A 20712-nucleotide genomic window follows, 5' to 3' on the forward strand; every position below is an offset into this window, starting at 1 on the left:
AGGAAATAAGGAAAAACTAAGGTCCAACAAGAGTAGAGAGCTTTAGTGGAGACTACTCAAGTATGAGGTAAGTAAATCCAACCAATTTGAGTTTTGAATAAACTTTTGAGTAGAGATGTATGCATAATCAGTATGTAGTATGCTTGATGAGAAATGAGTTGAGATGAGTAGCTATTTTGTAGTTGTTGGATAGATTCCATGTATGAGAAGTGTTGTTGATGTGTGATGAGAAATGGAAATTGAGATGAAGTTTGAGAGATGTGGTGTAAACCTTTTTGGAAGTGCTTGTCTTGACAGGGTTTATGGTTGTTTGAGGGAGTTTTCCCCCATTTTGGATGGTTAAAGAGAGAAATAGAGTTGTAGTTAGAGAAGAGTTTTTATATGCACATGAGTTGTTTAATGAAATGCCTAAGTGAAATCTGCCCTGTCACTGCTGTGACTTTTTAAGTGATTTTTGGGCATCTTACGGTTTGAACTGGGCTGAGACCAAAACATCAAAGATGTAGCCCTGTTTCTAAGCTTTAAAACGAGACCAAAATTGTAGCAATCCGAGGTGTATAACACAAGTTATGGTCTTTTTAGTGCGACCTGTGCAGAATGACTGTTTTGAGGAAATCTTGCGTTTGGCATTTCAAAAGTACATTAATGAGTATCAACCATCCATATGCATTAATTGTGCATTGAGAAGTAGCTTGAGAAAGAATATAGAATGTTGAGTATGAGCTACCTTATGAGTACTAGCTTAAGAGTAGAAAATTTTGAGTATAAGCTATACTATGAGTAATAGTTTGAGTGAGAAAAAAGTAGAGAATGTTGAGAATAGCAACTCTTAAGCGTAAAGAGAATGAGAATACTCTGATAGTAAAGAGAAAAGTTGAGAAAGAGTAGAGAATTACTCTAAGAGTTAAGCTACATTATGATGAGTAGCTAGAGAAAGAGTAGAGATCTTGTGCACAAGAGTTAAAGAAGAGAATAGAGTAAGTTGTGCGATGGGGAACCTGTGAGTGACGAGTAGAGTCACGCAGAGTGGAACACGAGGTTCCAGCCGTGCCTCCGGTCAGATGAGGCCGTGACCGCCACGCAGAGTGGAACACGAGGTTCCAGCCGTGCCTCCGGTAAGATGGGGCCGTGACATTCAGAGAGAGAGAGATTGTACACTCACATGGCCAAAGGTTCCGAATCCATACATAACTAAATCCGATCGGTAGCAAATTGAGCGGAAGTCACGTAGAGTGGTAGTGCCCAGCCGTGCCTCCGGTCAGATGAGGTCATGACATTCCAATGAGTAAGAATGAGGAAGAACAGAAATAGAAAGAACAGAGATGAGAAAAGCTAAGAGTTAAGCTATATTATGAGTACTAGCTTGAGAAAGAGATGAGCAAACATGAGAAGAATAAGAGAGAGATAAGAGCATAGGGTAGGTTATGCGATGGGGAACCCGTGATTAATGGGTAGAGTATTCCCGCATGTACGCCGCATCGAGAGAGCGGCATGAGTATCAGATAGAGAAGTGGTGTAGCCCGTGAGAGTGCATGCGGATGAGGGCTATACCCGAGTACCCGAGAGAGAGATTATACACTCACATGGCCAAAGGTTCCGAATCCATGCATAACCAAGTCCGATCGGCTAGAATGAGAAGAAGTCACGTAGAGCGGGAGCGAGTCCCAGCCGTGCCTCCGGTAAGATGAGGTCGTGACTACTAAAGAGAGAGTTAACAGAAAAGAGTTATGAGGAAGAGAAACAGAAATGAGAATGAGATAATAGAAAGAATTAAAGAATGAGAAAGCTTGAGAAAGCTTGAGAAAGCTTGAGAAAGAAGGAGATAGAAAGAGAGAGAGAGTATGAGAAAGAATGCGGAAGTTTGAGCTAATAAGAATAGAGAGTAGAAGAAGAAACATGCAGTTCTTTTGTATTAATTGCATGTAGAGCTTATACGAGCGAGAACCGCGATTTTCCTTCATGGTGAGTATGATGAGAATAAGAGAGAACCATGATTTTCCTTCATGGTGAGTATGATGAGAATAAGAGAGAACCATGATTTTCCTTCATGGTGAGTATGATGAGAATAAGAGAGAACCATGATTTTCCTTCATGGTGAGTAAGAATAAGAGAAAAAGAACAGAGAGAAAGAAAGAGTAAAGAGCAGAACAGAGTTAAAGGAGAATAACAGTATTAGAAAGAAAGAGAAAAACAGTAAGAAATAGAAATAGAAGAACAGTAGAGTAAGGAGAGAACCAAAGAGTGAGTTGCGGGGACAGGTAGTAGAGGATTTACTTACTGAGCATTGTTGTGCTCACCCCGTTGTTCTTCTCTGTTTTGCAGGAAATAGGAGCAGCAGTCCGATGGACGTCGAGGAGCGAAGAGTATTGGCACCACTGTCCACCAGCTATGATATTTTGTATTAATTAGAAAGTTTTTAAATACATAGTATTTTGTATTTGTAAAGAAGTATATTTTAATGAGTAAAGAAAAATTTGAGCCCACTATCTTTCATATTATATACATATCTATATTTTACATGGTACGTATTATAAGAATAGTACTAAAGAGGAGTTGTTACAGGCTAATTTAGTAAGGGCTAGGGAGTAGAGAGGTTATCGAAAGTCTAGTCGGGGACTGTGACTACGGCTATGATGTGAAGCTCTCAAGTAGGAGCTTCGGGTGTAAAGGTGTAATGTAATGTCTCTTGTGAGAGGATTGACCTCTGTTTATATAATAACTGCCTGGTCTCCCAATCTTGGTGGGAGTAAGAGTCCTAGTATAATTCTGATACAAACCTTAGAGGAGTTAGGGCGGTGGTGAGCTATCTTACCAATGTCCGGGTAGGAAGCTGATCCCCGAACAAGAAAGTAACTTCGAATAGGTGATTGATCAAGAACAGGAAAGTGATCTGTAGGGGCCGTGGGCTCTAACTCATTTACAGGCCAGGGAAGTGAGCTGGAACTGGGAAACCCATGCCCAGATGGTTTGGGCCGGCTATACCTCGCATCAAATCGGCCTAATCCGGCTTGGGCCTCATTGGGATTGCGCCTGCTTTCTTCCTCATCACCGGTCCTGTTTCCCTATATAGGCCAAGGACGATTTTTGGCCCTAACACAATCCTCACCTATTTCTAACGCCTCACTTCTAGGAACTTGTAGCCTAAAGGTTGATCTGCGCACTAGCAAGTCGTGCATTGCAGCTACTGTTGCTTGGAACGTGCGACTACACATTCCTCATCCACTAGACATCAACAGCGCATAGCCATCCACCCTTCACTGCCTATAGACACCTGCACAGCACCGTATCCCCGCTCGTGCCACATCAACCTTAGGCCAGATCGTTGTCTAGGCCAAGATCTACTCTGCCTCACCACCTCACCCTCGCTTACGGTTAGCCCCTTCCTCTCCATCGCGTTGCAAGCTACTTTCTCCCCTACCTCGTAGCATCCCCCTTTCCATTTTCCTTTACTCCCCATTTTTCTTTTCTCTCTGTCTCTCTTTTTTTTTTTTTTTTTAAATAATTGATGGTGTGGATTTGGGTTTATTTGCATTTGCTGTGTTGGTTGATTTGCTTCATGGTGGGTGTTAGTTTGGAGAGGTGGGTGGAGGCTAACTATGATGGTGGTGGTTTGGAATGAGGTGGTTTGGAATGGGTTGTGATGGTTTGAAAAGTTTTTATTTTGATCATCTCGAAGAAGAGGGTGAAGGTTGAAGGAGATGGTCTTATTGAGATAAATTTAAAAGTCGGATGGTTATTTTCTAATTCTATTAATTTGGGGTTAAAAAGTAATTTTTTTATTTATTTGTCAAAAGCAATATGGTAATAACATCCATTAGAACTTGAATCTTTAACAGTGTTGGTTTAAGAGTGAGAATCTAGAATTTATAACACCAGGGATGAAAACTTGCCATTTCGCCAGATCTTAGGTGACAACATATCATTTACACATCAAAATACAATAATGCTACGGACACCAAATTTTGCACTAATTTTTTGTAGCGAAAGACGTGGCATCTAGTCATACATGGACACATTGGAGACAAAACACGTCTTCCGTGAATGAATGGTCATCCAACAATTATGGATGCTCGTCCATGTTTGATGGACAACCGTTCATCACAAATGAATAAGCATCCATAAAAATAACAATAGATTCTCGTCCACATTATATGGACGAAAGTCCATTTACTATGGATGGGCGTTCACCTCATATGGACGCCCGTCCATAAAATTTTAAAAATAAAAAACGTCCATCTTATATGGACGGACGTCCATCTAAAATGTTCAAAGACCTCGGTAACTTTCTCAACTTGTATAACTTCTTAGGCGAATTTCCAAGACCAAGTCTGGAGAGTGGATCCTCAAGTCGGACTTTGCTGGGGATCAATTCTTGGATTTTGACTAACCATGTTTATGTGGATTGACATGGATAGGAGATTGGGATAAGGGGCTAGATGGCATAAAAGGTGAAGTGGGCGAGTTCCAAACCTCCTGGAGAAGCATGCTGGATGAAGGTTGGAGGGATGGCAATGTTGAGTGAAAGTGGAGATAGCAGTTTTGGCGGAGGAGGCATTGAGGAAAGAAATGGTTTACAAAAAAAAAAAAAAAAAAAAAAAAAAAAAAAAAAAAAAAAAAAAAAAAAAAAAAAAAAAAAAAAAAAATTAAACAAAAATCATGGATGCTTGTCCATATATTATATGGACAGGCGTCAACATATTATATGGACAGGCGTCCACATATTATATGGACACCCGTCCCTTTTAGATGGACACTTGTCCATTGTTTAATTTAAAAAATTTTACACATAACATTTGAGTCTCAATCAAGATCCAAAAAGTAAATGTCGCTATCCTTCATTAAATTTGTTATCTATATTCAAAGTAATTGGACAAGTGTCATAAGAATATGGCCAAAACTATGCATTCTTTTCATGCTTTTTATTCTTATTAGATCCACCCAATATGATTTTATTGTTGTTACAATTTTGTTGAGACTATGAAATTTTTTAATTTAAATAATGGATGGGTGTCCATCTAATAAGGACGCCCGTCCATTGTGATTTTTGTGTAAAATTTTTTAATTTAAACAATGGATGGGTTCAGTAGGGACGCTCGTCCATAATACATGGACGGGCGTCCATGATTTTTGTTTTCAAATTTTTTTAATTTAAATTATGGACGAGCGTCTATTATAGGTGAACGTTTGTCCATAGTAAATTGACTCCTGTCCATATAATATAGACGAGAGTCTATTGTTATTTTCTCATGGACAGGAGTCTATTTAAAATGAATAGCCGTCCAATAATCACATATGTCCGTCCATATTTGATGGATGGTCGTTTATTCATGGAATATTTGTTAATATGCTATGTGGTTGTGTGACACATTATTCGGTGTAAAATTTCAATGTAATTCTTCGATGTCCATAGCATTATTCAAAATTAAATCCCGTGACTTTGGAGCACAAAATCATAAGAGAATCTCCTGAAAACCAAAAAGCAACGCAATTTTTTTTTAGTTATATAATAATATAATTCAATGATTTTTTATCATATTTTTCGAACCTAGGCGTATATTATTTGTAAAGCCACTTTATTATTATTATTGAACTAAATAAAGAAATTTGATCGAATTTTGATATAAATTATCTTGGAATAAGAAATTTTATTTGTTGTATATTCAATCAACTTTAAAAACATCATAGAAAAATCACACGGTTAATATTTAAGAAATGAAATTCCATAAAAGTTTCGCATATAATGTTGTGAAATAAAAAGATTGACTTTTTATCATATAATAAAATCTATCATGAGAATCGAAGTCAATACCTCGACAATTATAACTTATTGTACTAATTTATTTGGGCTAGCTTTACTCTCCGATCGAATATTTATCTAGACACATATATTATAGTTTGCATATATTTAATCATGTCACACGAGTGTGAAAACTCTAACAACTTATATATGAAAGTTATTTCTTATTATCATATTATTAGAACGTATTTATTTATTTTCTAAATATTTTTAGAGATTACATATCTAACAAAACATTGTATAGACTATATAGTTTTGATTTAATTACAACATATTCATTTTTTTTAATTAATTATTTTATAAAATTTTATTTTAAACAAAAAATCTAACAATCGTACTGTCTAGACAAAGATCCCTGTTCAGTACCCTACCTACCTAACCGACCCCACCCAAAAGAATCTGAACGAAAATTGAGACCCTAAGATTAAATTAGTCAAATGCAGAGTAAAAAAAAAAATTAGGAGATGGAAATAGGCAAAGCTATGGATTGTAAACTAAGGCAACAACATCTTCTAATACATAGGGGTGGGATAAATAATCCGAAAAATGAACCGAAACCGAATAAAAAATTAGGTTTTTTTACAAACCGGTTTGGTTTTCGATTTGTGAAATTCAGAAAACAGGAAAACTGGTTCAGTTTTCAGTTTGAAAAAAATTTCAAACCGGTTAACCGAGAACCGATTTTACCCTAAATAAAAAAGCAAAAAAATTATTTATATAAAATAACAAATATTTGAATTTAGGGATTTAAATGAACATTGAAAAATTTTAAGGATTAAAGGATAATTTGAAAACCGGTTAACCGGTAACCTAACCGAAAATTCGGTTCAGTTTACATTCTGTTTTTAACCGAAACCGGTCCGGTTTTCGGTTTGGATTTTCTCCAAACTGAAAAACCGGTTTGGTTAACCGGATTATCCCACAGTAATACATGTATTAAGGGACAAAATCGTAATTTAATTAATATAAAAGAAATTTATTAAACATTAAGGGACTTCAATGTAATATTACTAAACTAAAGCGAGAATCAAAAAGTTGCCAAACTAAATGGAGGAATCTTTTTGAATAAAGACAAGAGGTGAGATTCAACGGCAGTGATTAAAGTTATCAGTATAAATCCATCCTATTCAGCAGCCAGTTGCTCAGTCAGCCACTCGTTCATTTCTCATTTCACATTTCATCGAATTATCTATAAGGTTTTCCCCCTCAATTCTTCTCTTTCGATTTTTTTTTTTTTTCCAAAATCTCGTCCGTTTTTCTTTTTCAATTATTGTGAGATTGTTATGAAGGTATTGCATGTTTGATGCGTGTTCATCTGTTCATTTTTTATTTATTTTATAAATAGTAATGCTTTTGTGTTAATTTTGTATTTAGATTTAAAGTTGAAGGATGGATTTGAACTCAGTAGCTGATAAACCTCACGCTATTTGCATACCATATCCAGCCCAAGGTCATATTAACCCAATGTTCAAACTAGCTAAACTCCTTCACTTGAAAGGCTTTCACATAACCTTTGTCAACACTGAATACAATCATAGACGTTTACTCAAGTCAAGAGGCCCCAACCATCTTGAAGGTCTACCTGACTTTCGCTTTGAAACCATCCCGGACGGTCTCCCTTTTTCTGACGTCGATGTTACCCAAGACGCTCCTTCTCTTTGTGACTCCACCTCCAAGCATTGCTTTGTCCCTTTTCGCAATCTTATTCGTAGACTCAATGATACTTCATCTTCCAAAGTCCCACCCGTCACTTGTATTGTCTCAGATGGTGCCATGTCATTCACTGTCGATGCTGCTGAAGAGTTCGGAATCCCTGATGTACTTTTCTGGACACCAAGCGCCTGTGGCCTTCTATGCTATACGCAGTTCCATCTTCTTGTTGAAAGAGGTTTAACACCGCTTAAAGGTATGATACTAAATGATTAACAACCAAAGTCTCAGCTTTTTTATTTCTTATTGATAGATTCTCAGTTCAAGAACGATGCTTTAATATCTTGATAGTGAAATTTTGTTTGTTTGGCTTCCTAAACAGATGTTAGCTACCTCACCAACGAGTATCTGGAAACTACTGTAGACTGGATTCGGGGATGAAACGTATTCGTTTAAGGGATTTCCGGCTTTCATTAGAACTACAGATGCAAATGACATCATGGTCAATTACATCATCAGGGAAATTCAGAAAGCTTCCAAGGCTTCTGCCATCGTTTTGAACACGTTTGACTCCTTGGAACAAGCTGTTTTAGATGCCCTCTCAGTCCTGCTACCTCCTATTCACACCATTGGTCCCCTTCCGTTGCTTACCCGTCAGATTGCGGATGGAAAATTAAATTTCGATCTGAGTTTGTGGAAAGAACAGTTTGACACAATAGAATGGCTCGATTCGAAGGAACCCGGCTCTGTGGTGTATGTAAATTTCGGAAGTATCACTGTAATGACTCCGGAACAACTCATTGAGTTTGCTTGGGGACTAGCTAATAGCAAAATGCAATTTCTGTGGATAATAAGGCCCGATCTTGTTGCTGGTGACTCAGCAGTTCTTGCACCAGAGTTTCTCACTGAAACCAAGGACAGAGGCATGTTAGCTAGTTGGTGTCCGCAAGAGAAAGTGCTAAACCACCCATCAATTGGAGATTTTTAAGTCACATGGGATGGAATTCAACAATTGAAAGTATATGCAATGGAATACCGATGGTTTGTTGGCCATTTTTTGCTGAACAGCAGACCAACTATATGAATGCTTGTAATGAAAAAGCGAGCCGTCGAGTGGCAGATGAAGGCAGAAGAGGCTGCTGCACCCGGTGGTTCTTCGTACCAAAACCTTGAGAAACTAATTGCACAAGTGCTATTAGAAAAGCATATAAATTGAGGGAGTCGTTTCTGCTTCTGCGTCAATGCATATACATACACTAATTTTGCTAGTCTTTCTTTGGGGTTGAAAGTTTGTCGCATGCATTTCCCACATGTTCAATTTTTCAAGTGTCTGGTATTATCTTTGTGTACATATTGCCTTGCTTTAATCAATCTTCTGTGTTATTTTTCAAATATATGAAATATATTTTCCAGATAGGATTCATCTGTAAGACCACAAAATTAATTAATTAGTTCTAAATATTTGATGGTGGGTGCATGTGAAGGGCGCGCAATATTTGATGAATTGTAAACTGAATAATATAATGGATATGTTCATGTTAGCGTAAATTACTATTAAAAACTACTTATAGAGATTATTACAATTTAAATAAGCTTATACATATAATTTTCTATTTAGAAAAATGCAAACTATTTGGTTATGAGATAACTCTTAGCATCAGATATTCATGCAAAGGTTTCATTACATTCCAAAGCTAAATATTATTGAACCAGAAATTTAGTTTACAAACTAAATAATCTAACGATTTCAAACTTATTGATGTAACAATCGTTTAGGGGTGCTAATTACTTATTATGCAAAGATTGATGAAGAGAAAAGAGATTATAAGTTGAAAAGAGACTACTACTAGATGAGGGAAGGTTTATATTTTAATTTAATACACCAAAGTATTATATCCTGTCGCCTCATACATAGTAAAAGTTGCTAACTCACATAAGTTTGGTTTACCGACTTTGTTGACTGTCTCAAAGAAAATAGTAGTCAAACAACTTCAGATTTCTAACAAATATATCTTACTGTTAATAATACTTGGAAAAACTAAAAAAGCCGAATAAGTGGATTGGGTGGGATTAAAACCCAAACCGGTTCAACCCATACAAATTTTACCCAATCCATCTCCACCCATTATCAAAAATTTGGGAATCCACTGAATTGGGATGAGATTTGGGAGCCGAATAATTGTGCTTGAGGGTCCAGAAACCATTTCTTTTAAATATTGTGCAGAAGAAGAACCAACCAACCAGAAAATGTAAACAATAGAGAAATTCTTATAAATGAAAGTGCCAGAGACTGGAATCCGCTTCATAGTGGTGGAAATTGCTTGGATAGTTTTGATAGATCAGGTTTTTACATGAACTCCCTTGAATTTTAGTGAAAGAAAAGGAGAATTACTGGTTTCGGAATGAGAAATTTACATCTTTATAATTAATAGACATTTTGTGAAAAGTTAATTCCGACATAAAATCTTGGGTATAATGACTAATGTATCCTTTTTTTTTTTTTTTTTTTTTTTCTCTTATAACAACAAAAAGAAGATAATACCTTACATTTGTCACTTAATCAAAATTTGAGTAAACGACATGTTCCCACCCAAAGTCTCACGAAATGGGAAGTTCTCACCCCTGGCTTCATCAATTCCAAATTCTCACCCTTAAATTAATAAAAAATTATTTAATGAAACGGTAAAAGTAAAAAGATAATTTGATCTGCATTAAATCTGAATTAAAAATGAAAATTTCAAAATAATCTCATCTCAAATTTCTCTACATTGTTAGAAGTGAGATTTCAAGTTTTAAAAGAAATCTCTGACTTCGTCTAACAACACACCGTGTGAAGTGGACAATGTACAATAATAGCTTGTTTTAGTTTGCATATTAGCTGTATAAGTGCTAATCATGTGTTGCAATTTTTTAGGATAGTCGATGTTTATCTTTTTGTTTCTTGCTAGTGTTAGCTAAATAATAGCCAGATTAGGTAACGTAAAGTGTACTCTTGTTTTGTTTTCTCATATATAGTGGAGCTCTTTTGTTATGAATAAATATATCAGTTTTTCATATGTCATTCTCAGAAAAACTTGAACATGGTATCAAAGCTTTAAGTGTTCTTTCGAGACCTTAATCAATTGTCTTTTTGTTCTTGAAACACTTTCAAACAAAATTCCCACCTATTCAAAAAGTCACAACAACAACATGGCCAATACATTTGGACCGTCAATGCTTGCCACACCAATTTTTTCAAGGAAACACTACACACATTGGGCTAAAAGAATGAAAACTATGCTCAAGGCAAATGGCTTGTGGGATATGGTTACAAAGAATTGGAAGATGATGTCGAGTACACAAGTGCACAAAAGAAGGAGAACGAGGAAAAATCTCAAGAAAAATCTCAAGAAAATTCAAGAGCTCTTGCCTTTATCCAAAGCGGGGTGAACGAGACCATATTCTTAAGAATTATAATTGAGGAAGAAGCCAAAACAGTTTGGGAAGTGCTTCAACTTGAATTTGAAGGGTCAGATAAGGTGAAATCAGCCAAGTTGGTGACTTTGATAATGGAGTTTGAGAGGTTAAGGATGCAGGAGCCTGATAGTGTGAAGGAATATGTTGACAAAGTCCAAAAATTTCTGAGTCAGATGAAGATTCCTAGTGAGGAGTATCCAAAGAAGCAAGTAATGCTAAAAATACTTGCAAGTTTACTCCCAGATTTGTTTCGAAGGTGGATGCTATTAAAGAATCCAAAGATTTGGACACTCTAACCATCAATAAGCTTGTTGGCTCTTTACAAGCCAGTGAGCAAAGGGTTGTAGGAAGAATGGAGGGAAGCACAGAGGGTGCGTTTCAGGCCAAGCAACGAAAGAAATGGGATGCTAATGATAAGAAGGAAGGAAAACATAAATTTTCTCCTTGTCCTGTCTATAAAAAGATGAATCATGTTGAAAAGGACTGTTGGGTGAAAAACAAGTCTAAGATTTCGTGTTTTAAGTGCAAGGGACACGGTACATGGCCAAAAGTTATAATTAGCCGATGGCCAGACAGTTAGATACACAGTAGGATGTTGAGGAGGCTAACGTGGCCAAGGAGGAACGTGGAAAGAACATGTTCATGGTCACATGTAGAAGACGAGATAAGTCAGATTGGCTTATAGACAACGGGTGTATGAGTCATATGACTTTTGATTCAACATTGTTTGACAATTTGGATACCACAAATAGACCTCTCATCATCATTGGAGTGGTGAAGAACTATGAGCAGAAGGCAGGGGGACCATAATTGTTCAAATTGACCAAGGAAAGAGGGTGATAAAAAACGTACTATATGTGCCAGGGATTGATCAGAATCTATTGAGTGTTGCACAAATGATGAGGAATGGGTATACACTAATTTTCAAGGATAAATCTTGTACCATTCTCGATCCAATGGAAAGGGTGCTTGTTAAGGTTGCTGAGGTAAACAATAGTTTTCCCATGTCATTAAGTTTGGCCCAAGAAACTACATTCGTGGGTAGAGTAGGTGTTGCTAAATTTTGGCATAGGCGTTTTGGGCATTGTGATGTGAGGAAATTACATCATTTGAGTGAAGAAAAATTGGTGTTGGGTCTACCAATGTTGAAGGCTAGTGGAGTGATTGATGAGCCAGAAGCATTGGCCAAGGAAACTTCTACGGAGCTGGATGAATCATTTTTTGAGGACCCCTATGCTAACCCATTGTCTTATGAAAGGTCAAGTAATATGACCAAAAAAGGCATTTGTGAACCTTGTCAGCTTGGAAAGATGAAGCGGAAGTCGTTTCCTAAGAACAAAGCTCGGAGAGCAAGTGAAAAGCTTCGGCTTGTACACTCTAATTTGTGTGGACCTATGAGAACAACGTCCTTGAATAATAATATCTATTTTCTTTTGTTTATTGATGACTATTATAGGATGTGTTGGGTATACTTTCTAAGTCGGAAGAATGAAGTGTTCGAAGTCTTCAAGAAGTTCAAGGTGTTGGTTGAAACTCAAACGGGGTGCACTTTAAAGAAGATTCGTTCAGATAATGGTTGGGAATATATAAATTTTGAGTTCAACAAATTCTGTGACGAATTTGGGATGGAGCATCAGCTCACGGTGCCATACACTCCACAGTAAAACGGGGTGGTTAAGAGAAAGAATCGGACTATCATGGAGATGGCCAGGTGTATGTTGCTAGAAAAGAATATGCCAAAGTCCTATTAGGCAAAGGCAATGAACAAACAGTTTTCCTATAAAATAGGTTGTCAACGGTAGCTATCAAAAGGAAGACACCATATGAAGCATGGCATAATGAAAAGGCTACAGTCCAAGATCTAAAGGTATTTGGTTATGTGTGCTATTATCACATGAGATAAACTAAGTCAGAAGGCAGAGAATGGTATATTTGTTGGTTACAGTGATCATAGTAAAGTTTACCGAGAACACAATCCTCAGGAAAACAAATTAATTGTGAGTCGGGAGTAGCTAAAGATGAAGCATGGTCTTAGGATAAAGAATGTTTAGTAGAACATGAACCATATAACTATTGGCTGGAAGAACTATGGCCAACTCACGAATCTAAAGCTAAAGAAAAACCAGGAGAATAAGGGCCAGATACACAGAATGATATCGACCAGGAAAATGAAGATCATCATCCGCTAAGGTACGGATCAATTGCTAAAATTTATAAGAGAAGTTTAGTGATGTTTGAAAAGCCTACCATCTTTGAAGATGCGGCTTAAGACAAAGAATGGTAGCAAGCCATGTTAGAGGAGATGAGGATGATTGAGAAAAATGGCACATGGGAGCTAGTGGATAGGCCAATCCACAAAAAGCCAATTGGTGTCAAGTGGGTCTTCAAAATAAAGAAGAACCCGAATGGCTTTGTGAACAAATACAAGGCCAGAGTAGTGGTGAAGGGTTAAGCACAGAAGGAGGGTATTGATTTTTCGGAAACCTTTGTGCCTGTTGCAAGGTTGGATACAATAAGGCTTGTTGTTGCATTAACTGCTACGAAAGGTGGTTAATTCATCAGCTAGATGTGAAGTCATCCTTCCTGAATGGCTATCTTGAGGAAAAAAAATTTGTTGAGCAACCGGAGGGGTTCAAGGTGGCCAGGCAAGAATTAAAAGTTTACAAGCTTACTAAAGCTTTGTATGGGCTAAAGCAAGCACCACGAGCTTGGTACAATCGAATTGATTCCTATTTAATCAAAAAAAACACTTCAAAGAGGAGCCAAAATGATGCAACACTTTATGTCTTTAAGCAAGAAAATGGAGCAGAACTGATTGTGTCACTATACGTCAATGACTTGCTAATCACTGGGGAAAATCTGGATGATATTATTCAATTTAAGAAAGAGATGAACTCTGAATTCGAGATGACCGAGCTAGGAGATATGCATTATTTTCTTGGCATGGAAATTTCTCAATTATCAACTGGGATATTTATTTGTCAAGAGAGATATGTGCATGATTTATTGAAAAAATTCAAAATGGAGTCGTGTAATCCGGTTCTAACTTCTATGGTTCACAATAAAAAGTTTAGTAAGAATGATGGGTCGAAGCCAGCTAATTTATCCATTTACCAAAGCATTGTGGGAAGTCTCCTATATCTTACAGTGACTCGGCCAAACATCATGTTTGCTACTAGCATGTTATCACGGTTCATGCTTTGTCCTAGTCAGATTTATCCAGTTGCAGCAAAAAGAATAATGAGATATTTAAAGGGAACAATGAAGCTCGACATTTGGTTTGACAAGCCTGGTAATTTTAAACTTCAAGGCTATATGGATAGTGATTGGGGTGGAAGCATTGATGACATGAAGAGTACCGGGGGTTACTGTTTTAGCCTAGGAATTGGGGTGTTTTGTTGGGCATCGAAGAAACAAGACATTGTGACTCAGTCAACATCTGAAGCAGAGTACGTATCTGCTATTGCTGCAACCAATCAAGTGGTGTGGATTAGAAAGGTTCTCTCTGATTTGGGACAAGAACAAGATGATCCCACAGTTATCTATTGTGATAATCAATCTGCTATGAAGATTACCAATAATCCAGTGAATCATGGAAAGACAAAGCACATAAGAATCAAGTATCACTTTGTGTGAGAAGCGGAAAGCAACAATGAAATTCATCTAGTTCATTGTGACGTGGAAGAGCAACTTGCTGATGTTTCCACTAAGGCTTTACCTTGAAATGAGTTTGAATACTTGCGGAATAAGTTGAGAGTCAAAACCAGAAAGTCTCAAGAGGGAGTGTTAAGAAGTGAGACTTTGAGTTTTAAAAGAAATCTCTGACTTTGTCTAACAACACACTGTGTGAAGTGGACAATGCACAATAATAGCTAGTTTTAGTTTGCATATTTGTTGGATAAGTGTTAATCATGTGTTGCAATTTTTTAGGATAGTCGATGTTTATCTTTTTGTTTCTTGCTACTGTTAGCTAAATAATAGCCAGATTAGGTAACGTAAAGTGTATTCCTGTTTTGTTTTCTCCTATATAAGGGAGTTCTTTTGTTATGAATAAATATATCAGTTTTTCATCTGTCATTCTCTAAAAAACTTGAACATACACCACTCCGCCTCCATCTTTACCACTGTTGGCTTGTTAAACGTGTGATAACCCTCACTACCAAAAACAACCCTCACCCATGCCTCCACCTCTACCACTGTTGGCTTGTCAGACATATGAAAACCTTCACCACCTAAAACAACCCTCACCCATGCCTCCACCTCTACCATTGTTGGCTTGTTAGACGTGTAAGAACCTTCACTGCTAGAAACAATCCTCACCTATTTCTAACGCCTTACTTCTTGGAACTTGTCGCCTAAAGGTTGATCTACGCACCAGCAGGTCGCGCATTGCAGCTACTATTGCTTGGAACGTGTGACTACACACTCCTCATCCACTAGACATCAACAGCGTAGGCATGGCAATGAGGCGGGGCGGGGATCTCATTCACCGCACCCATCCCCACCCTCAAAATCTTTCCCCACCCCCGCCCCATCCCTGTTACGGGGATGACAAGAATTCCCTTTCCCTGCCCCAAAGGAATGTTGGAGGCTCGTCCCTGCCCCGTTAATTTTATATAAACATAAATTAATTTGAGTATTACCAAACACAATAGTTAATTCTCGTCCACATGACAAACACTTAAATTAATCGTTTAAACATAATTAATTATACATAAATATGGGTCAGGGTTTGTTCTTGTTCAATTGTTTAGGGTGAGGGAAATTAGGAAAATATGGGTTTATATAGGTAGGATAATTGTGTAATTGGGTGAAATATAGGAGTATTAGTGAAAAGTATATATATATATATATATTTTTTAATTTTATATATTATATACGGGGTGGGCCGAGGGAAAGGCATCACCCACCCCCGCCCCATCCCCGAGGACGGGGATTAAAACACCCCCTATCCCCAAAAAAATCGGGGCTTCCCTGCCCTATATAGGGCGGGGCGGGACAGGTCCTCGAAATCTCGGGGAACATTGCCATGCCTACAACAGCGCATAACCATCCACCCTTCACTGCCTATAGACACCTGTACCAGCACCACATCCCCGCTCGTGCCACGTTGACCTTAGGCCAGATCATGGTCTAGGCCAAGATCTACCCTGCCTCACTACCTCACCCTCGCTTACGACTAGCCCTTTCCTCTCCATCCCGCCACAAGCTGCTTTCTCCCCTACCTCATAGCATCCCCCTTTCCATTTTCCTTTACTCCCCATTTTTCTTTTCTCTCTCTCCTTTTTTTTTTTTTTTAAATAATTGATGGTGTGGATTTGGGTTTATTTGCATTTGTTGTGTTGGGTTGATTTGCTTCATGGTGGGTGTTGTTTTGGAGAGGTGGGTGGGGGCCGACTATTATGGTGGTGGTTTGGAATGGGTTGTGGTGGTTTGAAAAGTTTTGATTTTGATCATCTCGAACAAGAGGGTGAAGGTTGAAGGATATGGTCTTATTGAAATAAATTTAAAAGTCGGATGGTTATTTTCTAATTCTATTAATTTGGGGTTAAAAAATGATTTTTTAATTTATTTGTCAAAAGCAATATGATAATAACATCCATTAGAACTTGAATCTTTAACAGTGTTGATTTAAGAGTGAGAATCTGGAATTTATAACACCAGGGATGAAAACTCGCCATTTCGCCAGATCTTGGGTGACAACATATCATTTACACATCAAAATGCAATAATGCTACGAACACCAAATTTTGCACCGAATTTTTGTAGCGAAGGATGTGGCATCCAGTCATACACGACCACATTGGAACCAAAACACGTCTTCCGTGAATGAACAGTCATCCAACAATTATGGATGCTCGTCCATGTTTGATGGACAGCCATTCATCATAAATGAATGAGCATCCACAAAAATAACAATAGATTCTCATCCATATTATATGGACGAGAGTCCATCTACTATGGATGGGCATCCACCTCATATGGACACCCGTCCATAAAATTTTAAAAATAAAATACGTCCATCTTATATGGACGGGTGTCCATCTAAAATGTTAAAAGACCTCGATAACTTTCTTGACTCATATAACTTCTTGGATGAATTTCCAAGACCAAGTCTAGAGAGTGGATCCACAAGTCGGACTTTGCCGGAGATCAATTCTTGGATTTTGACTAACCATGTTTATGTGGATTGGCGTGGATAGGAGATTGGGGTAAAGGGCTAGATGGCATAAAAGGTGAAGTGGGCGAGTTCCAAACATCCTGTAGAAGTATGTTGGATGAAGGTTGGAGGGATGGAAAAGTTGAGTGAAAGTGGAGATAGCAGTTTTGGCGGAGGAGGGATTAAGGAACGAAATGGTTTACAAATGGCACGAAAACAAAGGACATTGATTCTTTTGTGGAGGTACTTTGCAATGGAGATAAGTATGTCTTCGGGAAGAGTGGACCAATCAGAGGTGGTGAAGTTGTCCATGGCTGGTAAAGAAGAAAGAAGAAGAAGAAAACGATGATCTTGATGAAGAATCCAGTCAATAGTTGGTGCAATTAAGCAAAGAAAAAGGAATCAAAAGTGAGGGGTTATTATATTATTTGTTGAGTTAAATATAAATTACATTATATCAAACATATTTCATTTGTCACCTATACCATTTTAAAATAAACATTGAGGACCTCTTCTCTGTAACTTCGGCACCCATAAAAGAGGACAAATTCAATTACCCATTGTATATGGACAATTGTCCATATAAGATGGACGAGCATCCATTATTTTATTTTTTAAATTTTCTAGATGGGTGTCCGTCTTATATGGACGCTTGTCCATATAATATAGACGAGAGTTCATTGATATTATCGTGGACATTCGTCCATTTATGATGAATGGTCATCCGTCAAATATGGACGGGCATCCATAATTGTTAGATAATTGTTCATTCATGAAAGATGTGTTTTGTGTCCAATGTGACCATGTCTGACTGGATGTAACGTCATTTGATACAAAAATTTGGTGTCCGTAGCATTATTGTTAATGAATATATTAAATAATTTAAAAATATTAAATTTTGACATTTGATAAGACATTTGGATAATAAAAAACTTGTACCACAAATATCTTTCGATTATAAAGGTATACACGTTTCATTTCAGAACGTAAGAGTCTTTTTGTTTTTTAAACTAAATTTCAAATATATCCATATAAAAAGGTCGTTGATAGATAGGTGGTGGACAAATGACATGTGGGTAGAGATTCTTGCTGGCTATTACTCTCTCTTGCATCATATCTACTAGGTGGTCTCTTTCGAAACATGAATTTTTTTTTTTTTTTTTTTTTTTTTTTTTTGGTATCTCGGGGGGTGTTTGGGCTTGTGCACACCTCGACTATTCTCTTAGAGCCCTAAAGTTAATAGTCAGATAAGCCTCTAATGACTACCTCTTATTAGTAGGTGGTCCCTTTCGAAACATGATCTCTTTTCAATGAGCAATAGTTAGAGGCCAATGGGCCTTGGTTTTAAAATGTTGTCCACAAGTATTGTCTTTAGCTTCTTTTGCTAGTTTACCCAACCTAGTGTTACAAATTGAAACACTATCTAACAAAACAAGATTATCTTAAAGGAGTTCTATTATCCACAAAACGGAAAATAAATGACTATCTCATACTCATTACAAACTCAATGAATTTATCGATGCCAATCTAATTCTTCTAGATGGGTTGAACCCAATCCAAATTAATTGGTGCGAATCTTACCATACTACGAAAACTCTTATTCTGTAGCTATGAATATGTTTAATGGAAGGGGTAAAAAAAAAAAAAAAGATTGTAGGTAAAGTTATACCTTTTAAAGGTGTAAAACCTTCAGCAATAAGATCTGAAAAATACGCAAATGCTAGTACGACACATGCACCCCATAACTCCATCGGAGATAATGCAAGTGACAGGATTGCGAAATGGGACTAAGAAGTTTTTAGTTGTCGAGTCACAAAGAGATGGAATGTCTCCAGTAGCATCAGCATCATCAGGAGGCAAGCCATTTGGAATACTTTCGCAACAAAAGTCAAGTAAACCACTGAGGGCATCAGGGGCGCCCCTTGCTTTAAGTAGGCGTTTATGGTTTTACTCAATGTTTACAAAAGTTATGTAAAAACCTTTGGAATGAAGTAATTTTGGTACTCTGAGCATTGGAGTTACGTCTCCCTGAGGCTTCTATGAAGAAGGAATCAAACCATCCATCTCTCCGGGAGCTATAAGAAAATTTTTAAGGTTGAACTATATATGAATCTTTGGTTCTCTAAAACTCAATTATTTATATATTAAAAATTTACAAGCATCCTTTGATTTCATCAACTTGAAAATTATTTTATTAATCATAATTAGTATTGCTAATTATTCCTACGTCAAATATAGAGTCCAAATGTTTTTACATTTTATAATAATAATGTAGCCATTATTATGAAGGATCATATATATATATGTAGTCGTCTATAAATTTCCTGTAATAATCGAAGAGCATCCGTCGTTTTACGCTCGTATAAAATTATTTTTTTCATCTAATTATTTGCATAAACTATACATTGAAACACAGGCAGCTCCACCTCTGGTAAGATGAAAAAATTGTGTAGGGTTATAATTTAGGAAAACCTCCAAAAATTAATAGCGTGTTTGATTAGTTGGAATAAATTTGTTAGATAAATTGGTGGGTATGTTATATAAATTATTAAATTGCCCTCATTTTCAAATATTATTATTATTTTTTGAATCATTTTTTTAACCCCCTACATTTGAGATTTTACTGAAACACCCTAACCATATAAGAGTTTAATTTCTAACAAAATCACCCCTATCCACTCCAAGCCATTGTCGGCCGCCACCAGCAGTCACCAAAAAGGCGAACAAGTAACCAGATCTAGATAGCCATTTTCAACCAGATCAATGACTAGAAACAACCAGGGGGCCATGGATCTAGTTGGAACAGCTAGATCTATTCTGGTGTCATGCAGCATGGATCTGGCTATTAATGGCCATGGATTTGGTCAGTGGCAGATCGAGGAATTTCACTCGATGTGGACAAAAAATAAACAAAAAAGAAAAAAAAAATTAAAACTAATCATAACCATACTTCTTTCTTCATTACGATGAGCTTCAACAAAAAGTTACAAAATACAAATAAATATCTTCAAAAAAACACAATTTTTGTAAAAATAGAACAATTTTTCTACAATTGTCTTCAACGAGTTTTCATATTCTAAAAACGTTGAATAATCATCTGATTACCATGTTTAGTTGTCAAGTAATATAAGATACCGGTAATTTTCAAATACCAATAGTATAGTTACTATTGGTAATATTGGAGGTAATTTGATTACATCCATTTTCTTAGGTATTCTAAGATTACCAGAGTTATTTTTTTTTGTTACAATTTTATCCCTTATTAATAAAATTTTAGGACAATAATGCCCTTGTTTTTAAATTTATTTACATGAACATGGTTTTTACTATTTCACCCCAATTAATTAACTTTTTGAACAAAATTACCCTTAAATTCAAAACAAATTGCAGCCCACCCAAGCCACCACCCCTACCCACCTGTCGTCAGCAACCACCGCCGAGGCCAACCGTTGCCACCATCGGAATGATGCACGACGACCGAAAATGGCTGCCGTGTGTCGATATGGCCTTTTCTGGCCATCAACGGCTAGATCGATGGCCGTTAACGGCCACATCTGGCCATTGATGGCCATATTAGATTTGGTCGTCGACATCCAGATCTGTCACATCTAGCCAGAGATCTGGCCAGAAATGGCCATATGCGCACAAA

At 37.1% G+C, this 20712-nt stretch overlaps 1 protein-coding gene and 1 pseudogene across 1 annotated transcript; both read left to right on the plus strand.

Moving 5' to 3' along the window:
- The first annotated feature begins 7186 nt into the window (after positions 1-7186).
- Positions 7187-8738, plus strand: LOC116127027 (annotated as a pseudogene).
- A 983-nt stretch (positions 8739-9721) lies between these two features.
- LOC116127001 lies at positions 9722-11713 on the plus strand. Its single transcript, XM_031412664.1, has 4 exons — positions 9722-9790; positions 10714-11112; positions 11160-11393; positions 11495-11713. The coding sequence occupies exons 1-4, from the start codon at positions 9722-9724 to the stop codon at positions 11711-11713; spliced, it is 921 nt and encodes a 306-aa protein (XP_031268524.1).
- The last annotated feature ends 8999 nt before the right edge of the window (positions 11714-20712 follow it).

This window comes from Pistacia vera, unplaced genomic scaffold (assembly GCF_008641045.1).
Source record: "Pistacia vera cultivar Batoury unplaced genomic scaffold, PisVer_v2 Contig188, whole genome shotgun sequence".
NCBI classification, from domain to species: Eukaryota; Viridiplantae; Streptophyta; class Magnoliopsida; order Sapindales; family Anacardiaceae; genus Pistacia; species Pistacia vera.